The sequence below is a fragment of the Wyeomyia smithii genome, chromosome 2, assembly GCF_029784165.1.
Source record: "Wyeomyia smithii strain HCP4-BCI-WySm-NY-G18 chromosome 2, ASM2978416v1, whole genome shotgun sequence".
Classification (NCBI taxonomy): domain Eukaryota; kingdom Metazoa; phylum Arthropoda; class Insecta; order Diptera; family Culicidae; genus Wyeomyia; species Wyeomyia smithii.
Window position 1 is genome coordinate 46,323,356 of NC_073695.1, and position 22,894 is coordinate 46,346,249.

Here is a 22,894-nt window from a genome sequence, read left to right on the forward strand (position 1 = left end):
CCCTAATATTTTTTTTTACTTGCAGTCAGCTATCCCTGCACCGTAAAGTTGTCCTTCCTGGGCTTTATTTTTCTCTTCTTCTTTTTTTTTTATCTGATGTAAGGCTGCGCCTAACTTCCTTCGCGATAGCAGACATGAGATGATATCAAACATGGACGCGGTTGGCGTCCGATGCTACGCAAAATTCAAACTTGTCACTCATATTAAGGTACTTTTGAATTTAACTCACACTTAAAAAGTTTGAAAAAGCTCAAACAAAGAACGTACACAACGAGAACGGCTGATCGACTAAACAAATGGAAATTGTGAGTAAACACGTGTTGTAGAGACGCTGAAACAGTCGAAACTTGATGCAGCGACCTCTATACTTCGAATTTGAAACACGATATCGCTCATAGGTAATTTCTACTAGTTTACAAAAAATAAATAGAAATTAAAAACAAATACGGGCATCACCAAAATAAATGAAAAATGTGGTTTTGAAGCATAAAAGTTGTTCGGTAGAAATTGATCTAAACGAATTTCGAGTTTAGATCAGCTCTTGGACGATTTAGATTTTGATTCTAGGATAGTTTTAGTATGATTAAAGCCAATAAAAAAATGACAAGAAAAAAAAATTTGGTAGATATTACCCCTTAAGCAATATTTCCACACACAAATAAAGAAAACAGATGAACTCTCTCTCTTTTCTCATAAATTATAAAACGTAATAATAAACAAAAAATGTAATCATAATGGTAGAAAAGAAACGTTTGAAGTTAAAGTCAGCTCACACACGACCTAGTGTTCAGAGTTTGAATCAAAACTAAATTGTAAATCTTGCGTATACTTATATGTACAAAAGGTGATTAAAACTTTTTAAATAACACTTCATGGCAACAACAGAAAAATTATCAATGAGTTATGTTTTCATATTTAGTCTCGATTTTGGACTGATTTATTAAATACACAAAACCGATAGTGAATTCACGTGCCCTGTTAGTTACGTTCAACAAACTAAACCGATGGGAGAGGACCGTGAATTATAACTCTTGCCATTGCCGGCTTATCAGCGACACGATGCCGACCGAGTGACCGATGAGATCAGAAACATTTCACTGTCCCGTCTTCTCTTCGCGCTTCACTTGTCTGTGTATGAAAGATTTCATATCACTGCAGTGACTTAGACTCAGACCTGATCGATCGGCTAAGCTTACTTAAGCGGTCGCACCACGCGACTCGGGATCAGTTCGGAGTTGATTTCGATCGTGATCGTACTACTCTACTGTGGCTTCTTGTTTTAGTGCAACGTGCTGATTTGTGAGTGCTTTTAATTGTGTTACCAAGAGATTTATTATTTGTGAAAAGTGTGATCACTTTGACCCGTTCAAGCGGTGAAAAATATTTGTGCAGTTTATAGCTACTGATTGTAAGTTATCACCCGGGTGTATCAACAACATGTATGGACAACATCAGGAACCAGACGGGGTATGTCTGCTTAAGAGTTTTCTGCATGGAAGCTGAAAGAGACTAGTTGTATTGTCACTCGTGCAACGTCCTATTGTTTCCCTTAGAGGGGAATTAATGTTAATTCTGTTCTGCTTCTAAACGTCACAATTAGCTGAGCTGTTGTTCTCTTTAAAATTTCGTCTAGACGAGTGACAGATGGCGTGGTTTTCTTCAGTCTAGTGAATAGATTAGAAATATAAATTGATCGTAGTTGTAAGTCCATTTTTTCACATTATCATCCATTCGGGGTACACATAATTTTCATTCTGATAACAAGCTAGTGTTAAAGATCATTTTTATTTGAGTTCACAAAAGTATGAACAAAAAAACACGAAAGCAACACCAACAGCATGGAGTTTAGTTTAGCTGAGTGGATTCCTCCTGACCTGTAATCGGAATTTGCCTCGATCCAGGGCAGAAAGTAAGAAACACGGGTATAAACAGTGGGCCGGCCAATACAGTTAGTAGCAGCGAAGGATGCAATCCCCACTTGCAGTGTTTGGCTATTTTCGGTCACCGTTAGTGGCCCTCCGGAATCACCATTGCACGCGAATCGGCTGTTATCAGCAGAGAGGCAAATGTGCTGCTCGGTAATGTATCTGTTTTCCCACTGCTCCACGCATTTGGTAGTAGTTAAAATCGAATCGCTCGTGTAGCGTAATACTTCGGATAGATCTTGGCTGTCTGCCGAGGTTCTTCCATATCCGGTAATGGTTCCTTCCAATCCAGCAAATGAACGTTGTTCCTCCGGAGGTGGTAGCCGAATAGGACGAATACGATCAGTGTAGGTGATAGGATTGTTCAATCTAATGGTGGCCACATCGTTTAAAAAACTGTTTACGACGTATTGCAGATGAATGGTAACATCACTAGCAGTAAAGTTAACGGTTTGCCTTTGCGAATCTTCGATAACGCGGTTGTAAGCGCCAAATATAGCCATGCCTCCGCTAGCACCTGCGACACAATGCGCCGCCGTTAACACATAGTTCTGAGTCAACACTGAACCGCCACATAATGCTAGATTAGATCCCATATTGACATATAACGACACTTGGAACGGAAACTGACCGATACTGGCTGCCATTCCATTGATTATCCTGGGATTGTGTTGTGGAATACGCCAAATGTCCAACTGCTCCTTTAATTCATCCCAGTTATCGAAGTCTGCGATGGGACGCGCCTTACTCCAATCGATTTCAACTCCATTCACAGTCACTACCACTAGTATAAACAGTAGAAGCAGTAATGGCTTCATTTTGTTTCAATTTGACGATTATGTCTGACGTCCGAATGTCACTTATATAGCAGCCTATGGCCAATAGGCTTATCGGCAGAGATATCGGTTATCAAAAAATATTGAAAGATACCAATCTCGGTAATGCAATGCATCACTTGGTGAGTCAATTGTTCATACATACCGGAAGTATGGTTTTTCTGTGTGTGTTTTTTCGGCTGTTACGTTCAGCTGTTGCCAACAAAAATCGAGGGACCAGTTTATCGGTTTGCTTTCGATTAATGTTCATGTTGGACAAATCTTTGACGCAAATTTTGATTTCAAAGTATATACCAAATAAAAAAGCTAAACCTTTATGTTTTTGGCAAAAAATGAGCAGTTTCAAACTGGGCAAAAGATGCCATTTTATCCTATTGGTTCAATTTTTTGGAACACGACTCATGTTTGAGAAGCTATTGAAAATTGCTGTTTTATTTTCAGAGCCAAAACGGTTTGTGTGATCGGTGTGACGTCTTAGGCAAAATTGTAGATAATAATTTTGTCTTTACAAAAAAAATGTACGCTCAAAAAATAATTATTCGTTTTTGAAATAAGTTTAAAGAAAAAATTAAAATAAATTTTCTTAAAAAGCTCAGTTTTTAAAAATCTAATGTTTTAGAAAAACTACAAAAGATTACCTAAACAATGGAACCGGTCCGATCATGGAGAAATCACAGTCACTAGTATGAACAGTAACAGCAAAGGCTTCATTTCGTTTCAGTTTTTGAACTGTAACTGCCGTCCAAAAGTCACTTTCATAGCACTCCATAGCCAATGGGCTTATCGGAAGAGATATCGGCTTTGTGCAGATGTTCCTATAGGCTAACGATGTCATTTTGTGCCATTGATTAGTATTTGAATGAAGTAGAATCCCATGCTTTCCTAGGTACGCATAACATGAGTTGATGAGGTACCTAGTTTCTCCGGCACATCTCGTACTAATGTTTAAGGATGCCACTTGTTGTAATTATTTATCTTCCGGTCTATTGTGGAGTCGGCAGGCACGGGTTATCTACCATGTCTCGGGGCATTTGTGAACGTATACTCCATACTTCCGTGATGCATGAACTCCGACGCTCACATCTTCTTTTTTGGCCAATTTTCTCTTCGAAATACCACTCACGGTGCGTTATTTGTGCACAATTGGTTTTTTTTTTGGTCGGAAAAAAAACACGCATTTTCGAATTTTCGCGCAAAACGTTCAAAAATGGTAACATCTGTTGCATTTGGACGTAAACAACAGGACGCTCCCAAAGTTTAACTGAATACTGCACGTTATTTGGAATAACGATTAATTGTTAGAGTATTTATAATTATCGGAACAGTCAGTACCTAAGCTTTATTTTGCTTTGATATTCTAAATTCACGGCGCTAGATATTTTTAACCTAGAAACTGTCAACGCCCATTTTACAGATAAAGAATTTGTTCAATTGACACAATGGTTATGAATGACATCGTGAACCACATTGTTAAAATGCAATTTCATGCACGAGTGCAGAAGTACTTTCAGATTTCATTACATCATCTATTTATTTATTTATTTATTTCGTCAATCATATATGTAGACTGGTTACAATAATTTCTGAACTATACACGAACATAAAACAGATTAATTTTGTGTCCTAAGCCTCAAGGACTTGAAATGCTGTTTTAGTTTATACCGGGACATCGTAAAGTCAATGGCTTCGCAGTGTTGATTATAAGAATTCATCATACTATTTATAGGTCCATTTTTTGCGTATTCCGTACGATGATGGTTAAGAGCAAATAAACTACGGTGTCGAAGCTGTCGAATGGGTGCATAAAAGTTCAATTTAGAAAGTAATACTGCTGAGTCAACGTTCTGCGAAACGATATCGTTTACAAATGAAGCCATCGCGTACTCTCGCCGTTCTTTTAATATTTGAATGTCAATCAACATGCAGCGTGCTTCATATGACGGAAGACGATGTGCGGTCCAACCTAGCTTACGAAGAGCATATAGTAGAAATTGCTTTCGTACTGATTCTATACTTTCTTCATGTACGCCAGGACGAGGAGACCACACAATGCTACAGTATTCCAGTATTGACCTCACATAGGCAATATACAAAGTTTTGATAGTGTACGGGTCTTGAAAATTGTAGCAGAAGCGTTTGATGAACCCTAACATGTTGCTTGCCTTGTGTATGATAGTGTTATAGTGGTCGATGAAATTAAGTTTAGAATCTAAGATTATTCCTAAATCTCTAACTTTATCACATTTCTTCACATTCTGATCCCCTAATGCAATTACAATTTTGGGCGTTGTTAGTTTTCTGCTAAAGGATATTACATTGCATTTTTTTACATTTAATTCAAGTAGGCTTTTCTTACACCAGATGTAAAATGTGTGGATTTCATTCTGAAATACATTGATGTCTTCTTGACTTTTGATTTCCAAAAACAGCTTCATGTCGTCGGCATATATTAGAACTTTGATATTTTTGAGGATGAAGGAAATGTCGTTTACGTACAAAATAAAAAGAAGTGGTCCTAAGTGGGAGCCTTGGGGAACACCTGACGTAACTTGAATGGGATTTGACTTTTTTCCATTAAATTTTATTATTTGTTGCCTGTTTGTTAAATATGATTCAAGCCACTTCAGGAGACCAGACTCAATTCCAATTTTTTGCAGTTTAAAAAGTAGCATTGGTATGTCAATACGATCAAATGCTTTGCTAAAGTCAGTATAAAGAGCTTCAACATGGTTCCCATTATCCATTGCATTCAATGAGTAATCTACGAATTCAAGTAAATTTGTGGATGTAGAGCGGCCTTTGAAGAAGCCGTGTTGTTTGTCAGTTATTCGATTTTCGACTTGAGCAAATATCTTTTCATTGACAATTGCCTCAAAGAGTTTAGGTATGCAAGAGATAATAGCGATTCCACGATAATTACGTATGTCAGATTTACGCCCAGATTTGAAAATAGGCACTAAAAATGAGCTTTTCCATATATTTGGGAAGACTCCAGTTTCCAACGACATATTGAACAGACAGAACAAAGGAGATGTAAGTTCCTTCGAAAGATTTTTCATGAGTGCTGGAGGTTTTCCGTCAGGTCCAGGTCCTTTGGAAGGGTCTAAATTTCTTAGACCCTGCAAAACATCCTGTACCTGAAGTTGGTTGACACCAATGTTTCTTGGATGTTCTGGATAAAATGCAAAACAATCGCGGTCGCGATTTTCTTCGGAAAATGTGGTCTAGATTTCCTGGAAAAATTTTGCAGAGAGATTACAATTTTTCTCCGAGTTATCACCAACATGCTCATCGAGTTGCATTATTGATGGAAAATTGTCTGATTTTAGTTTTGTTTTGACGTAATTGAAGAAGTTCTTTGGACAAGACTTAATTTCTAGTTCAGTTTTTGCATTGAATTCTTCAAATGCATCACTGATTGCAAAGTTTAGTTGATCACATATTTCCAAGTAAATTGCTAGATTTTCACTGCTATTGTGTTTTTTGAAAATTTTGTGGGCTTTTTGTTTGCGGTTTTTTAAATTTTTTATTTGTTTGTTAAACCAGACTGGATGTTTAGTGTTAGCGTGGAGTCGTTTTTTCTTCAATGGAATCTCTTGAGAGATGATGTTGTACAGAATTTTGTAAAAGACGCTAACAGATGATTCGACATTTCCTTTATCTCTAAAAATTTGTTGCCAATTGACACAGCTTAATTTGTTTTTAATATTTGCATAGTTCGCGAGTTTGAAATCAAGGACTTCCTCATACTCACAGTCGTTGGGTCTTTGATATTCATGTAGAAATAAAGAATATTCAATTGCTGTGTGAAAATTTTCGTTTTTCCACAGTGGGTTAACTGATTCGGTCACACAGAAATCTTCATGGATATTCGTTGAAGGTAGGTCCAAATAGCAATTTTCACGGTTTCTTACATGGTTAATCTGGTTCAAACCTAGCTTAGCAATTTCGTCAAACATGAAGTGCAAAGTGATGTTATCTCCAACGACTGGGAGTAGGATGCTTTCGTTTTCAGGGTCCAAGATGAAGTCAGCGGTGTTTTGATTGAAGTCCCCATAGATGTGAACTTTCACTTCTGGAGGTAGTTCAGATAAAAAAATTTCTGCGCAATTGAAAAACTTTTCATACGTAATTTTATTAGCGTTATGTGGAGGAAAGTACATAGAGGCGAATACGTGTGTTTCACCTGCTATGTGCGATTTTATCCAAATGTGCTCGAATTCTTTGAATTTAAGTGCAGCAACAGTTTCTGAATTAAAATTCTTAGAGACCGCTATGAGGACTCCTCCACCTGACTTCTTTTCGGATTCTTGAAGATTCCTGTCATTCCTGAATACATTAAACATATTTCCAAAAATTTCTTCACTTTTGACACTTTCATCCCAGTTTGTTTCAGTCGCCAATATGACTGAAAAGGATGAGCCTAAAAGATTGTTGTAAATTTGTTTCATTTTGGCTGGGCCTTTCATGCGATTGAAATTTTGACAATAAACCAAAATTCAGTCGCATTTTGTGTTGGTGAAGAAATTTTTGGGGATATGGTGGTTGACGATGTTTGAGGGTTGGTGAGTGTTACCTGTAAGTCTTCTTCTTTCTCATCGAAAGGGGTCGTTATTTCCGAAAACTCGGTTTGTAAAATTTGTCGGTGCTTTCTCTTAGTTGTTGTAGGCGGTGTGTTCGTTCACTGGATAACGTTGTCCGATGAGACTGCAGGTCTGCTAAAGCGTCATCGCGTGATATTCCCAGTTCTTCATGTACGTCCAGGAAAATTTCACGTAGCAGGTTTAAGTCAGTTGGTAGTCCTCCAGCTGCCAGCATCACCGATGCACTAAATTTGGTGATTCCTCGAATGCATACCGTTATTGGATGATCATGCAGGAAAGCAAGGAAAGTTCGTACCGTATCCATAATTTTGTGATCACACAGCCGTGCTTTCAGATAGCGTTTGTCACCAGCAGCGGATTGCTCCGTTAGTCTGACAATCGGTGGACGCATATGATCTAGCAGCGAAGCAGTATTTTCCGGTTCTGACTGTGAAGTAGTGCTCTGTGTTGTACCTTTTTCAGAACGATACGGGTCGATAGTTTCTCCTTTCCTGAAGTTGATGAGTTTTGGAGCAGAAAGTGCAGCTATCGAATGGTCGGTTGATGAGGGTGGCCCGGCGAATTGAACTTTTGCTGTGGCTAGTAATTGCTAGTCAGGCTTGAGAGCCGTACGTCAAAATATTTATGTATTTTTTGTGGCATCGTTGAAAACGACTCGCTGATGCCGGTCAATGTCGTGTGCAATTGATTGTCACACGACTTTATGTGCTGCCCGACCGCACTGCACATGTTTTGATTGCTTTTGTTAATCGCTGACAAAGTTTCTTTGATCATTAAGCAGGTGCTCAATACTGTCGAACAATTCTGACACTAAGCAGAATTTTTTCATATCCGCGGCAATTCGATGATTGGCGTCCGTCTGTCGATGTATTGCCTCCACAAGCTGCTCCTGTTGATGAAGCAGCTTCCGTACGTCAGCTTCCTTCCGGAGAATTTCTTGACATTCCGTACACACTGGCGCCATATAAGATGTGATGAAAAGTTCGCGGTGTCGTTGTACGCCGATACACGCAGCATGGTAAGTTCTACTGCAGAACTCGCACTTCCAAAGAAAGCGGTCGTCGTTTATGCAGAATTCGTGCAGAATTCACACCGCACGGCATGGTCATTTACGTTAATACACTAAGCGGAAGAGTTACGACACGGTCAGCAAAAACACGCGACGTTGTCAAGGTGTGAAAAAAAAACAAAAAAAATGTATACTATACAAGTTAATTGCGGAGCGAAAAGCAAACGGTCCGCGCCCGATGACTGTTCGAGGCGAAAAAACACTTCGCTATCATTTCGCTGCCAAATGTTTGACTGGCCCCATAGATAAATAGGCGTATTGATTGACAAACAGATAGGAAATTTAATCTTATCTGAGCTAGCTAGTGAGGGTTTGCAATAATTGCAATAAGAATTTGGAAAATAGTCAAGATTATCAATCAGCTACGAATTGCGAGAAACCAATCTCGTTACCAAAAGTTTTTTGCCGAAAATCGTTCAGTGTTATCTCACGAACGATGAATCACCCAGATAGTTGCGGAAATAGAACTTACCACCAGAGAAACTTATTCCGGTAAAATAATGCATCCCGAAAACTCGCAACTTGTGACAAAATCTACTTGACATAGTAAAAATAAAAAAAATCTACTATGTATTTAGTTATCACAGCAGCTTTCCTTAAGATCAATGGAATCAAAAATTTAACACAAACGCTCCCAACAAACTGAATGAAAGTTGCTAACAAGTAATGGCTCGTTAACGGTAACAATAAAGTACAGTTGAGCTGAACTAAACATCAATCTTCTACAGGTTCATAAAATATTATGGTAATGTATCATGATCGGAACAATTTAGACTATTTTCATAGTACATAAATTTTCAAGCCACATGTTCACCATTGATTTCGCATTAAATCATGAACAAATTGCGTACATAAACCATCTATCAGTCTAGGTTACAGAAACAATAATTTATAGCCAATCCGACATGACTTCATTCAAATATATCATTTCTTCCAATCATAGAATTTGTGTTTTGGAATTGAAATCAAAAACATGCTCCAAAGATGGTGAAAAAGATTTTAACTTGCTATACTCTGGTCTCTCTTCAATTGTCGAATTTTAACTTGCTCATAGTTTTCGTGGATGTGAGTAAGGTAATTTTAAACACTAATTTTTAAATCTCATTTCTCTTGAAACTACGAATTTTGAGTTTTGTCAGTGCCGCACGAAAACTACAATAAGGAGAATTCTAGAATGTAGTCTTTGCTTTGTTAGAGACCGAGTATACCTCGGCACCTCTACAAAGCCCATGGAAAGGAGTTTTTGTTAGTGGGATGGGTTTTTGATCAGGATTCACTTTGATAAGTGATATAACCATAATTTAATTGGATTAATGTACTAGTATATATTATCATGTACATATAATGTGAAATTATTGAAAATGAATTTTAAAATACAATAAAAAGTATTATGACAGATTAAGAAGATATAGGTAAACTGCCTTCCGCAGCTGAAATTTCCAATTTTTTAACGTAGAAAACGCAAAAAAAGAATAATAAAAAAATAACATATGAAAAGAGTCCGTTAAATTGTGTTCTCCGGAAAAGGGATTAACATTTATGAGATTTATTCATGACATAGCAATAGTTGTTATTGTGCTCCTTTCTGCGGCTGAAAACATGAATTGAAGTAAGCTATTACAACAACATTGAAGCGATTGCACAGATGTGTCGCTTCTTTCTGCAACCAATCACCACATGAAGTCATCCAACAGATCACCCACACGTTCACGCATCTACCACAGCCACGAACATTATCGACAAAAAGTGGAAAAATCGGACCACTCGTATGTTAGTAAAGAATGTATGAAAAAATCTGGAGCATATTTGAAAATAGCAGAATTGTTGCTAAACTGTTCAAGCAGTGACTGTATCTTGTTCAATGCATACCAGTTCTCATTTTAAAAATATCTAGCAATTTTGTATTTAGTATATTCATAAAATAATTAAGAAATATTCAAGAAATTGATCAACGTCATCCCAGCTTACGGTACTTATCCTACTGAATCCACTGTAATTGTTTCCTATTCGAGCGCCCTTACCCGCAACCACTCACAAAAAACACACTAGTTTCTGCAACAATTTGATGTAAAAACACTTGTAATGTAAACTTTCACTAAGCACAAAAATTCACACGTGCTGAGGATAGCCGTGCTGCCAGAGCAAAAAACCAAAGAAAAGTTGTGGAAACAAAGTAAATTAAAAACTTCTTTTTTTTCAGACAATTATTTTTCATGTACTCGTAAATATATTGCCGTTTACGACACATTTGTGAACTCGTTTTAAATATAAATGTTCAATAGATTGCCCAGCATTATAAATTGAAGAAAAAATTTGGTGTGTTTACACATTATGCCAGATGAGACACTTTTGTGTTCATTTGTAACATTCTTTCATGGAAAATCAAACTGAATATCACTAGTCTTATCCGACACCTTAATTTCTGGCACGTTGTAATGTCATGTTATTTTATCACTTCCCAAAGTGTTATAAACAGAGCAAAAAAAATCATGTATGTTGTTTTTATACGAACTTTTGTGCGTACCCACTCATAGATAGAGTAAAATAATACCAAATTATTCTAAAGCAACTTTTTTTTGAGCTATTTCCAAAACATTAGCAAAGGAGTACCTCCCAATTTGAGTTATGCTCTTAGTTTTATTATTATAATTGAATGGCAATGGACTGTACATTGCAATTTTAGTTGCTACAGTAGTTTTAATTTTTGTTGACAAAAAAATTGTTTAACTTTTATGAGGTGCTATTGACTTGAACTTATGAAAATCAAATCTCTGAAACAGAACAAAAAAATCTAATTTCAGCCTTACACAGAGGCTTTGACAGGCATTGTAAAAGTACAGCCTTTTTAAACTGCTTTCTCAGAATACTTTTGCTATTGCTATGTGTTTACGCTAGCTACATTATGATAGAACGTTGAGAATGTTCTGGTAACAGAGCCTCAGAAAAGGAAACGAAAAGTACATTTCGTGTGTCGACTCGGCATGATTTGGAGGATGTCAAAAAAAAGTTAAGTTCACTTGTAGAAGAAAGACGAATCTGTTTTTTTTTATATAAATCCACCGGACACCCTCTTTTTTGCCTATAGAGCAAGATCGCGCCAAATGACCTATGATCGAATATCGACCATTTTTTATTTGAATGAAACTTTGCACACGCATTTGGCTTAGCAAACTGAGCATTTTTCACAGGTGGAGAGATTTTTTACACCCATGAGTTACATTCTAAAAGGGCGTATGCCTCTTGGCATAGGTATTATGCGAAGCATTGTAGCCCAGAAACCGTTGGTTATATAGAAAAACTGTCTGAGAATGAGTTGTAGGGAATTAAAAATGCACCATAAAAAAAGTATACTGTACAAAAAAATATTTTTCGACCAAAAAAAATTAAAAATAAACATTAAATTTCAATTTAAAAAAAAGATGATTTTTTTCTATATTTTTTTTAAGAAGCTTGACGTTAATACGCAACTTTTTAAAAAAAGTCCAGGATGGAGAAATGAAAAATATTTTTTTATGGTAGATTAATTTTTTTATAAAAATTCTAATTCAAACATTTTTCAAAATATTTGCATTCTGATGATTTAAAAGATGCAGAGAGTCATTTTGAATCAAAAAGCTCTTGGTAATAAACATTCTAAAGGCATCAGTTTTCGAGTTATTTTTAATTTAAGCTCGAAAAATTATTAATATTTCGGAAAATACACGTTTTTCTTAATTCGTCCATGGTTCTCCAGCAAAAACCATACGTTCATTGGAATGCTTGATCAAAAATATACAATTCATTCTTTGACAACAAAACGATTGGATAAATAACTCAAGCGCTAAACCTTAGCCTACCTACACGTTCCCCCTTGCCGAATGTTTTATAAAAAATATGTTTGTCGTGCAACACTACCTACTTGTTTACTAATAATAACTGTTTGTAAAGTACGCAACCAATAACTACTGGGTTACCCATAATATCTGTTTTCGTATATAAATACGATTGCACTACTCCAGATGTGTTAGTAACAGTTTGCATTTTGTGAAGATGAATAAAGTGAAAATGGAATACACCAAGCCCATATGCTGTAAACCCTTTCCTGATCATCGGTGCTCATCAAGCTTACGCAAATTAAACGAAAACGTTATTGCAAAATTACAAATATTGAACAGTCAAGCTCATTTTAATACGTCTTTATCAATTTGTGATTCGTTTAGTTATTGTAATAATAGTCAAGCCACCATTCATCTCTTCGTTGTTTACTATTCAGAATCTGGAACACTTAAGAATATAAGCTTCATCATAATATCGGAAGTACTCCATCATGATACTGTTGCGGTTCAGGTGTTCATTGCCAAATTAATGAGTTTTTTTGAAAACAACAATAGATTTGAAAAAAGCGATATTCTCTGATGGAGCTGCCTCACAATATAAAAATAGAAAAAACTTTGCAAGTCTTTGCAAGTTCAAAACAAAATATAACGTCGATGCAGAGTGGCATTTTTTGCGACTTCTCATGTTAAAGGCCCATGCGATGCAATTGGTGGCATATTAAAACGAATGGCAGGAAATGCAAGTTTAGATAAAGAACATGAATATCCCATTACGAGCGAAAAAGAATTGTATGATTGGTCTAATCAGAAAAGTAATAAAAATTCATCAAAAATGTCATTTAGTTGGGTATAATATGAAGAATATGAACAAGGAGTAACAAAATGGAGCAATATTTTCAAAAAATCTATAATAATAGCTGCCACACAAAAGTATTACTCTTTTGTTTCGATTTCAGAAAATAAGATACAAACGAAGCTGTTTTCAAAAGATGACGAATCATTTACTTATGATGTATATAAAATATAAGGTGAAACTAATCCTGTAAAGTATCTTTGTCATAAAAAAATATGTTCCTAAGATAATAAAACTCGAAAATAAATATTTGATTCTTATATATATTTATATCACTTTGAACATTTAACTCTTTTCTTGAGAACCGTTCACCCAATCGTTTTGTTGTCAAAGAATGAATTGTATATTTTTGATCAAACATTCCAATGAACGTATGGTTTTTGCATGGACAAATTAAGAAAAACGTGTATTTTCCTAAATAATTATAATTTTTCGAGCTTGAATTAGAAATAACTCGAAAACCATTGCCTTTAGAATGTTTACTACCAAGAGCTTTTGGATTCAAAATGACTCTCTGCATCTTTTAAAATCATCATAATACGAATATTTTGAAAAATGTTTGAATTAGAATTTTCATAAAAAAATAATCTACCATAAAAAAATTATTTTTAATTTTTCCATCCTGGACTTTTTTTTAAAAGTTGCATATTAACGTCAAGTTTCTTTAAAAAAAAAATATAAAAAAAATCAACTTTTTCTTTTTAAATTTAAATTTAATTTTTATTTTTAATATTTTTGGTCAAAAGAAAATTTTTTGTGCAGTGTATATTTTTTTATGATGCATTTTCGATTCGCTACAACTCATTGTCAGACAGTTTTTCTATATAACCTACGGTTTCTGGGCTACAATGCTTCGAATTAAACCTATGCCAAAAGGCATACGCCCTTTTAGAATGTAACTCATGGGTGTAAAAAATCTCTCCACCTGTGAAAAATGCTCAGTTTGCTTAGCCAAATACGTGTGCATAGTTTCATTCAAATCAAAAATGGTCGATTAAATTTTCGCGTATTTCCAGGCGATTTGAAATGATTTTGCTCTATAACGAATGTCGTGTGAGAGCTGCTTTGTCACTCCCAACGAATTATATTACTTCTTAGGTACATACGGATCGGTTGGTACGGATTGGTCTCGTTCTTAGATTATATTGTATTATATTGCGCTACACAGTCGGCCTGGCCGTTGACAAGAAAAATGTGGTCGGTGTTAAAACAGACCAGACCAAGTGACATTTTAATTATTTCGAGAAAAACGAGTTTGAAGTTTACTACTCTGTGAATTTTGAAGATTTCCATATTTCCGCGTAATTTTGGTATTATGAGCTAGAGTTACTCTTTGACTGTATCGTGTAAAGTGACAATTAAGAAAAACAGCGTTATGAATTCGACAATGACCGGTAACGTAACTGACTAGGTGAAGTTGGTCCACTCTGACTGAACAAAAGAATGATATGTAATGAGTTGGTTCATTGTGACTGATCAATTGAAAAAATATTTATAGCCAATCAATCGAACAGTTAAAAAGTTTTAAAATTTTGATTTCTGCTTCTTCAGCACCAAAGATAATACAAGTTATATAAAATATAATTGAACAAACACAATGAATATTTCCGCAACCATCCTCTCTCACTTTATTATCATTTTTATCAACCATTTTAGGATATGATTCCTTGGTAGAATCGTTATTCTTGAGGTCAGAATCAATATTATAATCGGAACTTGTTTTTAAAAATGAAAATTTTTGTGTTACTCACACTAAAGACTAACATTTTCTAGTTATATGTTCAATCATAGTGGACCATTTACACTTTTTTCTTTCACTGGTAAAGTATACTCGTTTGGCTAACGGGTTCTGGAACTTTTTTATAAGGTGCCTGGCAGCTTTGAAATCAATTTATGCTGACTTCAAACCAATGCAAATAACTCCGGTAATTACATCTTTTTTCTGCTTGGCACATGGTCCACTCTGTCTGAATACTATAAAGCGTGATAAATGGTCAGCGTAGCAATATCAAAATTCGTCAAAAAATTCATTCAAGTACATTTCTGTGTGTACAACATATATGATTCCAATGAATGATGGAAGAGAGTATCCTCTAATAGAGAGAAATCCAAAAAATCGCTTGAATATTCGTCTATTTGCAGATTTTTACCAACATGTGACTGGGTTGTAGTTGCCAATAACCTAACACTTGGTTCGTTCTGACTGCACACTATGATTGCTTTTCTTTGATCATTCAGAAAAAAAAATATGCCATAAGTTTTGCTATTTGAGAGATAAATCAACTCTGGTTGTTGTGTGATGTAGCTTAAGTAAATCTTGATTCAATGCTATCATTAACTCGTTTTTTCCAATTTTGCGACTTGGTCCGGTCTGACTTAACACCGACCATGTATGGAAATCATGGTGGATGGAAATAGTAGATATCATTTTTCAGGATCCTTTCAGGCTGTATTAGTTTAGACTAGACTAGACTAGACTAGACTATAACGAATGTCGCGTGAGGGCTGTCATGGAAGGCTGTAGGAGGAATAAACGTACGCAGGAAAATCATGGAGCCAATACCACTCGAACGTCATCAAAAAACTGTCATCGCTTGGTACATTATATCCCCTGGTCCTTGGTCAATATTATTAGTCTATTAAATCTTTTCAATTGCATACTGTAATGGCAACATTGAAAGCATTCATAGATATTTCATGTTTATTGCCGTAGGGTAACGGGGATATTTTGGCCAGCTTTGGGAAGTGATCGCACAATTTCTCAATAACAAACATAACGTTTCAACATAAATACTTATTCTATTATACCATTGTTAAGAGCTTAGTGTCTATTTTAACATTCATCGTTCAAGAATCTAATATATTGAAAAATATCCTAGAAATATTAAAATTTCTACGAAGCACTAAAAACATCTTTTGGTCCATCAAATTTTCATTTTTGCCCACCTTCATAATAAAAGCCGTGTATAGAAATATTTTGACCTAATTATATTTAAGGTCCTCATCGATATTTTTTAGAGCAAGTGATTTTAAGGAGGACATCTATTCCAACAAGCCACAAGCAACTTCTTCATTCAGCACGCAACGACTGAATGGTAAACAAAGAGCTGTCAAAACTTGGCGTAACCAAAATATGTTCGCTTTAATCAGAGACAAACATATTTCGACCATTCTTTAAACTACAATTTTAACTTTTTCCAACTTGGTAGAGTAGAAAAACTGTTTCTTTGGTGTTTTGTTGATGTTACTACAACAACGAATTGTTTCAAAAGCATACACAGGGAACTGCTCCATTATTCATCTCATTAAGCCGATATTCACGAAGAATGCACGTATTAAACACTCAATTTTCACGAAATCATTGAACAAATTAACTAAACATGCTTACGTGCTCTTATGGAATCGTTCAGCATTGTATATTTAGTGAAATTAGCTAGATTTATCCTGAATTTTGTGAAACAAACCATTTTTCACAACGCTTCCATATCCATCTCACAACTTGAATCACTGCTCAATTATTCATCTCACGACGCCCCTATATTCATCACACTGTTAATCATGAATAAAACACATTATCATGAATGAACGTAGCCGCAGCCCGTCGTAGTAGATTATCTAGATATCCGCTGCTGTTGTTTACATGCAAAATTGGTAACCTAGGTAACCACTACAGTGGTGTAGGTTTATGTCAATTATGTCGGAATAATTCAACATTTTCAGTAAGATTTTTTCGTATTAACAGTAACTGATTTGGCAACTTTTGATTTTCTTCAACGCAGTGAAAACAGATGAGAATACATACAGTTGAAATTTAGGAATTGTAGAAATTCATCTCATATATTTCTGCTAATTCGAGCTTGTTTTAGGAAATTTGAGGTGAACATTTCAAAGATTAAAGTATTCTTAGTGTAGTGAATGGTTTTGTTTAGTGGTTAAAATAAAAAGTGGTCCGCTAGTGATGAAAAAAACTTTCATTAGCTGCTGAACGAGACCCGTTGTAGCCGTATTGAACGATGCGTGGATTTTGTTTTCTGAGGTAGGTGATTGAATTAAATGAGTAGTCGAGTGCAGATGCCCGACTATAGTATCAAATCTAGTGCTTTTAAGTGAGTTTTTGAGAATTATACTCTATGAGGAATCTAAAGTGAACTAAGAAGAATCCATTCCATGGATTAGCAGATTAGTTAAAAAAGAAAATATGCGTTTTTCCTGTTTTCAATTGTGTTTTCATGTTGCATGAGATGAATATATGGGCTGAGATAAATAATGGCGCAGTTCCCCTTTATTACAATAGCTTTAAAATTTGAGTTGATATTACCGCTTCCTCTTGACGTTGGGTTGACTCAGGCATGATTGTGAATATGTGTAAACTAGTTCCAAAATTATGCTACCAAGAGTCAGTATTTTGCCGTAAACTATAATGCAGTATGATTCGTAAGTACAGTCAAACCTGTTGTTGTGCGACGTTTTTTTGTGCGAATTTTTTTTTTGTGACTTTTTTCATGCGTTTATTTTATTTGTGCGAATTTTTTTTTTGTGCGGTATATGAAAAAATACCACATCCGACAAGATTTCCAACTATTAAATTTTTCCGATCCTTGGAATGAATTTCAACGCATTACATAAGATTTGCTTGAAAAAATTACTATTTGAGCCAGGTTCACGTAGGAAAATTCACATATTGCTAGCCATCGAAGGATAGCGGTTGGAAAGATTAGTATGTTTAAGAAAGTTACGTTGATAAATCAGATGTTTTAAAATTGTTCTCATAGGTATTCTAAATCAGAATCATCAACTTACGAGTTATGTTTAACTGAGAATTTTTTTATGCGGTCCCTATCCTCCGCATAAAAAAAGTTTTTTTTTTCAATAATGTTGTGGAAACCTTGTTTTGTGGTTACACGTAAAATTTCAGAAATTTTTTTTACGCGATTTATTTTACGCGGTCCCTATCCCTCGCATAAAAACAGGTTTGACTGCATGTTATTTCATCCATAGTTTTCGTTATTCATCGAATTTATCAAAATGCGTAAAATGTTTCCGGGTGGGCCGTTACCCTAGTTAAAAGTAAAAACGATCATAACTTTAAAATTTCTATGGAGCAAAATTTTTTCAATTCATTTAATCAAATTCTTTTCCAAAACCAAAAGAATCAAATCAATTGTACCGTCTTTGTTGGCAGTACAAAGTCAACAATGTTTATCGGAAACGCTTTTGATTTTGAATTGGCTCAGCAATCTTCCGAAAATCCGTGTAAGAATGTTTACTTCTGACAACAACAAATTCGATGAATGTTGTTTGAAAACAAATCAAAAATTGGTTGTTTGTTTATAATAATAACTTTACACGAAATCGATTTCAGTCAAACTCTAGATTTTTCTAAATCGTTTCCGATTGCAGAAATGTACACACACTGCAGACTCATTCCGGTTAGTTGGTTCAAGTTTTTTTGAAATTACATTTCTGAACCTATGCTCTGTACATGCGATTGGAAAATAAAGTAGGGTCCTGATTGCGATCCTAGTATGTGCATGTCAATTTCTTTGCTACTCATTCAACACACAGTGTGGTGTGTTCCATCCTTTGGTATGGAATTCTGAACCGATCCGGTTTCTAGGTCAATGAACGGGGGCTTATCAGAATGCGAAAGATGACCAAGTTTCAAGAAATAACTGGCACAAACTTCATAGACGCTGACGCAGTAGTGTAGCTTCGACTGATTAGTTTTCTGTGGTAACTGAATGCAACGTTTACATTCCAGAAAACTGCAGGAACGGACTTATATACAACAAAATGGGATTAAGCATACCTATACACTTTTCATGTGTTCTCTCTGAAGTAACAGGAAAAACTTCAACTTCAACTACTCGATTTTAAAATAACAGAAAAGCCTAAAAACATGTGTATGATTGATCTAATTTTTGATAAAAAATCAAAAAAAATACCAATTGTTAATAAGGATGAAGACCCTTTTTCCACAAGCTCTACACTGCCGTTCCAAGCGAAGTTGTCCCAGTGTGTATAAGGTTTGTGAAGAACATGGGACTACTATGACTGTAGCGGCAGTACATTCCTACAAACAAAAAATAGAGTTAAGAAGTAAAATTTGAATTGAATAATCAGTAATCAATTGATAATAAAGCTTGATAGGGGAACTGCTCCATTATTCATCTCAGCCCGTATATTCATCTCATTCAACATGTAAACACAATTGAGGAACAGGAAAAAATGCATGTTTTATTCTTAAACCAATCTGCTAATCCATGAAATGGATTCTTCTTAGTTCACTTTAGATTCCTCATAAAGTATAATCCCCAAAAACTCACTTAAAAGCACTAATTTTGATAGTATAGTCGGGCATCTGCACTCGAAATTCATTTAATTCAATCACCTACCTCAGAAAACAAAATCCGCGCATCGTTTTTTTACGGCTACAACGGGACTCGTTCAGCAGCCAACCAAAGTTTTTTTCATCACTAGCAGACCACTTTTGATTCTAATCACTACACAAAATCACTCACTACACTAAGAATACTCTAATCTTTGAAATGTTCACCTCAAATTTTCTAAAACAAGCTTGAATTAGCCGAAATATATGGGATGAATTTCTACAATTCCTAAATTTCAACTGTATGTATTCTCATCTGTTTTCACTGCGTTGAAGAAAATCAATAGTTGCCAATCAGTTACTGTTAGTACGAAAAAATCATACTGAAAATGTTGAATTATTCCGACATAAGTGACTGTGCACTGTAGTGGTTACATAGGTTATCTATTTTGCACGTAAACAACTGCAGTGGATATCTAGGTAACTACTACGACGGGCTCCGGCTACGTTCATTCATTATAATGTAATTCATTTATGATTAACAGTGTGATGAATATGGAGGCATCGTGAGATGAATAATTGAGCAGTGATTCAAGTTTTGAGATGGATATGGAAGCGTTGTGAAAAATGGTTTGTTTCACAAAATTCAGGATAAATCTAGCTAATTTTACTGAATATACAATGCTAAACTATTCCACAAGAGTACGTAAGCATATTTAGCTTATTTATTCAATGATTTCGTGTAAATTTGGTGTTTAATCCGTGCATTCATCGTGAATATCGGCCTAATGAGATGAATAATGGAGCAGTTCCCCTAATTTATAAAAACTTCAGCAATAAATATGTTGAAGATTACAAATCCGTTTGATGTGCTTTGAAAATTAAGTAAAACAATTTTTACCCACAGTGAAAATAATGTAAATTTTCAACTGCCGATCTAGAAAGATTCTCAGATAACTCACCGTCTGCTTTTTAGAATTCGAATTCCAAGCAGTGACACTTTTCCTTGTCGACCGCTCACTCTAATTAAGTGTAAAACTTAAACAAAGAGATACATTTCTATACCACGACTTGAAACTAGTTCTAACAACCGTAAGACATAAGAGTAATAACATTTTTCACATAAACTGTGAGCCGTAAACTTTCACAAGCGACAAAGTGACTTTCACAAGTTATCAAATTTTCACGTCCTTGAATGTTGATTGCACAAAGGAGGTAAACTAGGTTTAGAGTTGAAGCTAAATAAAAACTAAATTGGGTGACTTTGGGTTATGATCTGATTCAGACAAAAAAAGACGTAATTAATCGTGTTTTACTCTGACAAAAGCAATGAACTTCAAGTCACGCTCCATAAAACCAAACAACAAGATCATTCACTGCGTCGTTGTTGTTCTACGATAATCGTAGAACAACAACGACGCAGTGAATGATCTTGTTGTTTGTTTTTATGGAGTGAGACTTGAACAACAACGACGCAGTGAATGATCTTGTTGTTTGTTTTTATGGAGTGAGACTTGAAGTTCATTGTTTTCGTCAGAATAAAACACGATTTTACGTAATTAAGAATATTCTCTTGCAGCATGCTGCAGGTCATGTAGTTCCATGTACCTAACAACGCAAAACCTTTGTAAATATTGACCTAAAGTTGTAGTTGATGAAGTAGTGTAAAATACCGGTTTTACGCGACTACTATAGTTCAATGAATCAACGATGCCAATCGCTGCTACTACAGCTGATAAAAACACACCTGTTATCATCACGTGACTGTCGTTAGCGTCGAGGTCGTTATGTAATCGCATTCGATATGTGGCTGTGATCTAAGCGAATACAACGCTAGTGAATGGATACTGCATTCAGTAACCTTGTTTGTTGCATTACCTTAGCGAAAGCATTTACAACTCAACATGTGCGAGTTCATGTACCTAAAACATTTCATGACGTGATAAAAACTTTATTCAACTACGCACACGAACACGAACCTTTGTATTTTCATGCATCAGTCTTGAAATAAAATATAACAAACAATAACAAGGCTCTAACAGTTGAGAGTTAAGAAGTCGAAAAAAACCTAATGGAATAAAAATAAGATCGATTATTATCTCAAAAAAAATCAACATGCGTGAATTATTTGAGTTATAAGTGAATTATTCACGTAGATTCAAATTCTATCTTAAATTGTATTTTTTTTTCTTTCTAATCACAAGCTAGTGTTAAAGATCATTCTTATTTGTGTTCACTAGAATATATACAACAAAACATAACGCCAACAACATGGTGTTCAGTTGAGCCGAGTGAATTCCTCCCGACTTATAATCGGAATTTGCTTCGATCCAGGGTAGAAAGTAGGAGACACGGGCATACACAGTGGGCCGTCCGACACAGTTAACAGCAGCGAAAGATGCAATCCCTACTTGCAATGTTTGACCATTTTCGGTTATCGTTAGTGGTCCCCCGGAATCACCATTGCACGCAAACCGGCTGTTATCCCCGGAGAGGCATATGTGCTGCTCGGTAATAAGATTTTTATCCCACTGCTCCAAGCATTTGGCAGGAGTTAAAATCGAATCGCTGGTATAGCGTAATACTTCGGAAATATCTTCGTGACCTGCTGAGGTCCTTCCAAATCCGGAAATGGTTCCGTCCAATCCAGCAAATGTACGTTGATCCGCCGGAGGTGGTAGCCGAATAGGACGAATACGATCAGTGTAAGTGATTGGAGTGCTCATTTTAATGGTGGCTACATCGTACAGAGCTTTCTCCGCGTCGTATTCCAGGTGAACAGTTATATCACTAGTAGTAAAGAGAACAGTTTGTACTGCCGAATCTTCGCTGTAGAGTTTTTGAACTCCAAACATAGCCATTCCTTCTCCAGCACCTGTGACACAATGCGCCGCCGTTAACACATAGTTCTGAGTCAACACTGAACCTCCACATAATGCTTGGAGATCTGCCCAAATGATTATTAACGTCACTTGGAACGGAAACTGACCGACACTGGCTTCCAATCCATTGATTACTCTGGGATTTGGTTGTACATTGCGCAACAGCTCCAATTTCTCCTTTAATCCATTTAAGTTATCGAGCTCTGCGATGGAACGCACTTTGCTCCTATCAATGGTATTCGCATTCACAGTCACTAGTATGAACAGCAGTAGTAATGGCTTCATTTCGTGTCAATTTTTCGACTACGACTGTCACCAAAGTGTCACTTTTATAGCAGGTTATAAGCCAACAGGCTTATCGAAAGAGATATCGGCCATAAAGAAAATATCAAAAGATACTAGCTTCAGTAATACAATGCACCACTTAATGAATCAATTTCCAAAACGGTCCCAACGACCACGGAGAGGGCTCGTTGTGAGAGGGTCCATAATTGTTTTTATTTTTCACTTACTTAAAAACTTCGCTACTGTTAAGTGAAAGTCTATCATCTTCCGTGGAACCTTCGATGGCTAGGGGGGGTA

At 35.7% G+C, this 22,894-nt stretch overlaps 2 protein-coding genes across 2 annotated transcripts in view; one reads left to right on the forward strand and one right to left on the reverse strand.

Annotated features, from left to right (window-relative positions):
* Positions 1-1,203: 1,203 nt before the first annotated feature.
* LOC129722125 (protein henna) overlaps positions 1,204-22,894 on the forward strand; it is a 34,846-nt gene continuing 13,155 nt past the window's right edge. The window contains exon 1 of the mRNA XM_055675372.1: positions 1,204-1,467. Within this exon, the coding sequence (XP_055531347.1) occupies positions 1,438-1,467 (30 nt within the window). The 5' untranslated portion in view covers positions 1,204-1,437. The remainder of the gene's footprint in view (positions 1,468-22,894) is intronic.
* LOC129722126 (brachyurin-like) lies at positions 1,700-2,771 on the reverse strand. The gene has a single exon (XM_055675373.1). It carries the CDS (start codon positions 2,741-2,743, stop codon positions 1,772-1,774), a length of 972 nt encoding a protein of 323 aa, XP_055531348.1. The 5' UTR covers positions 2,744-2,771; the 3' UTR covers positions 1,700-1,771.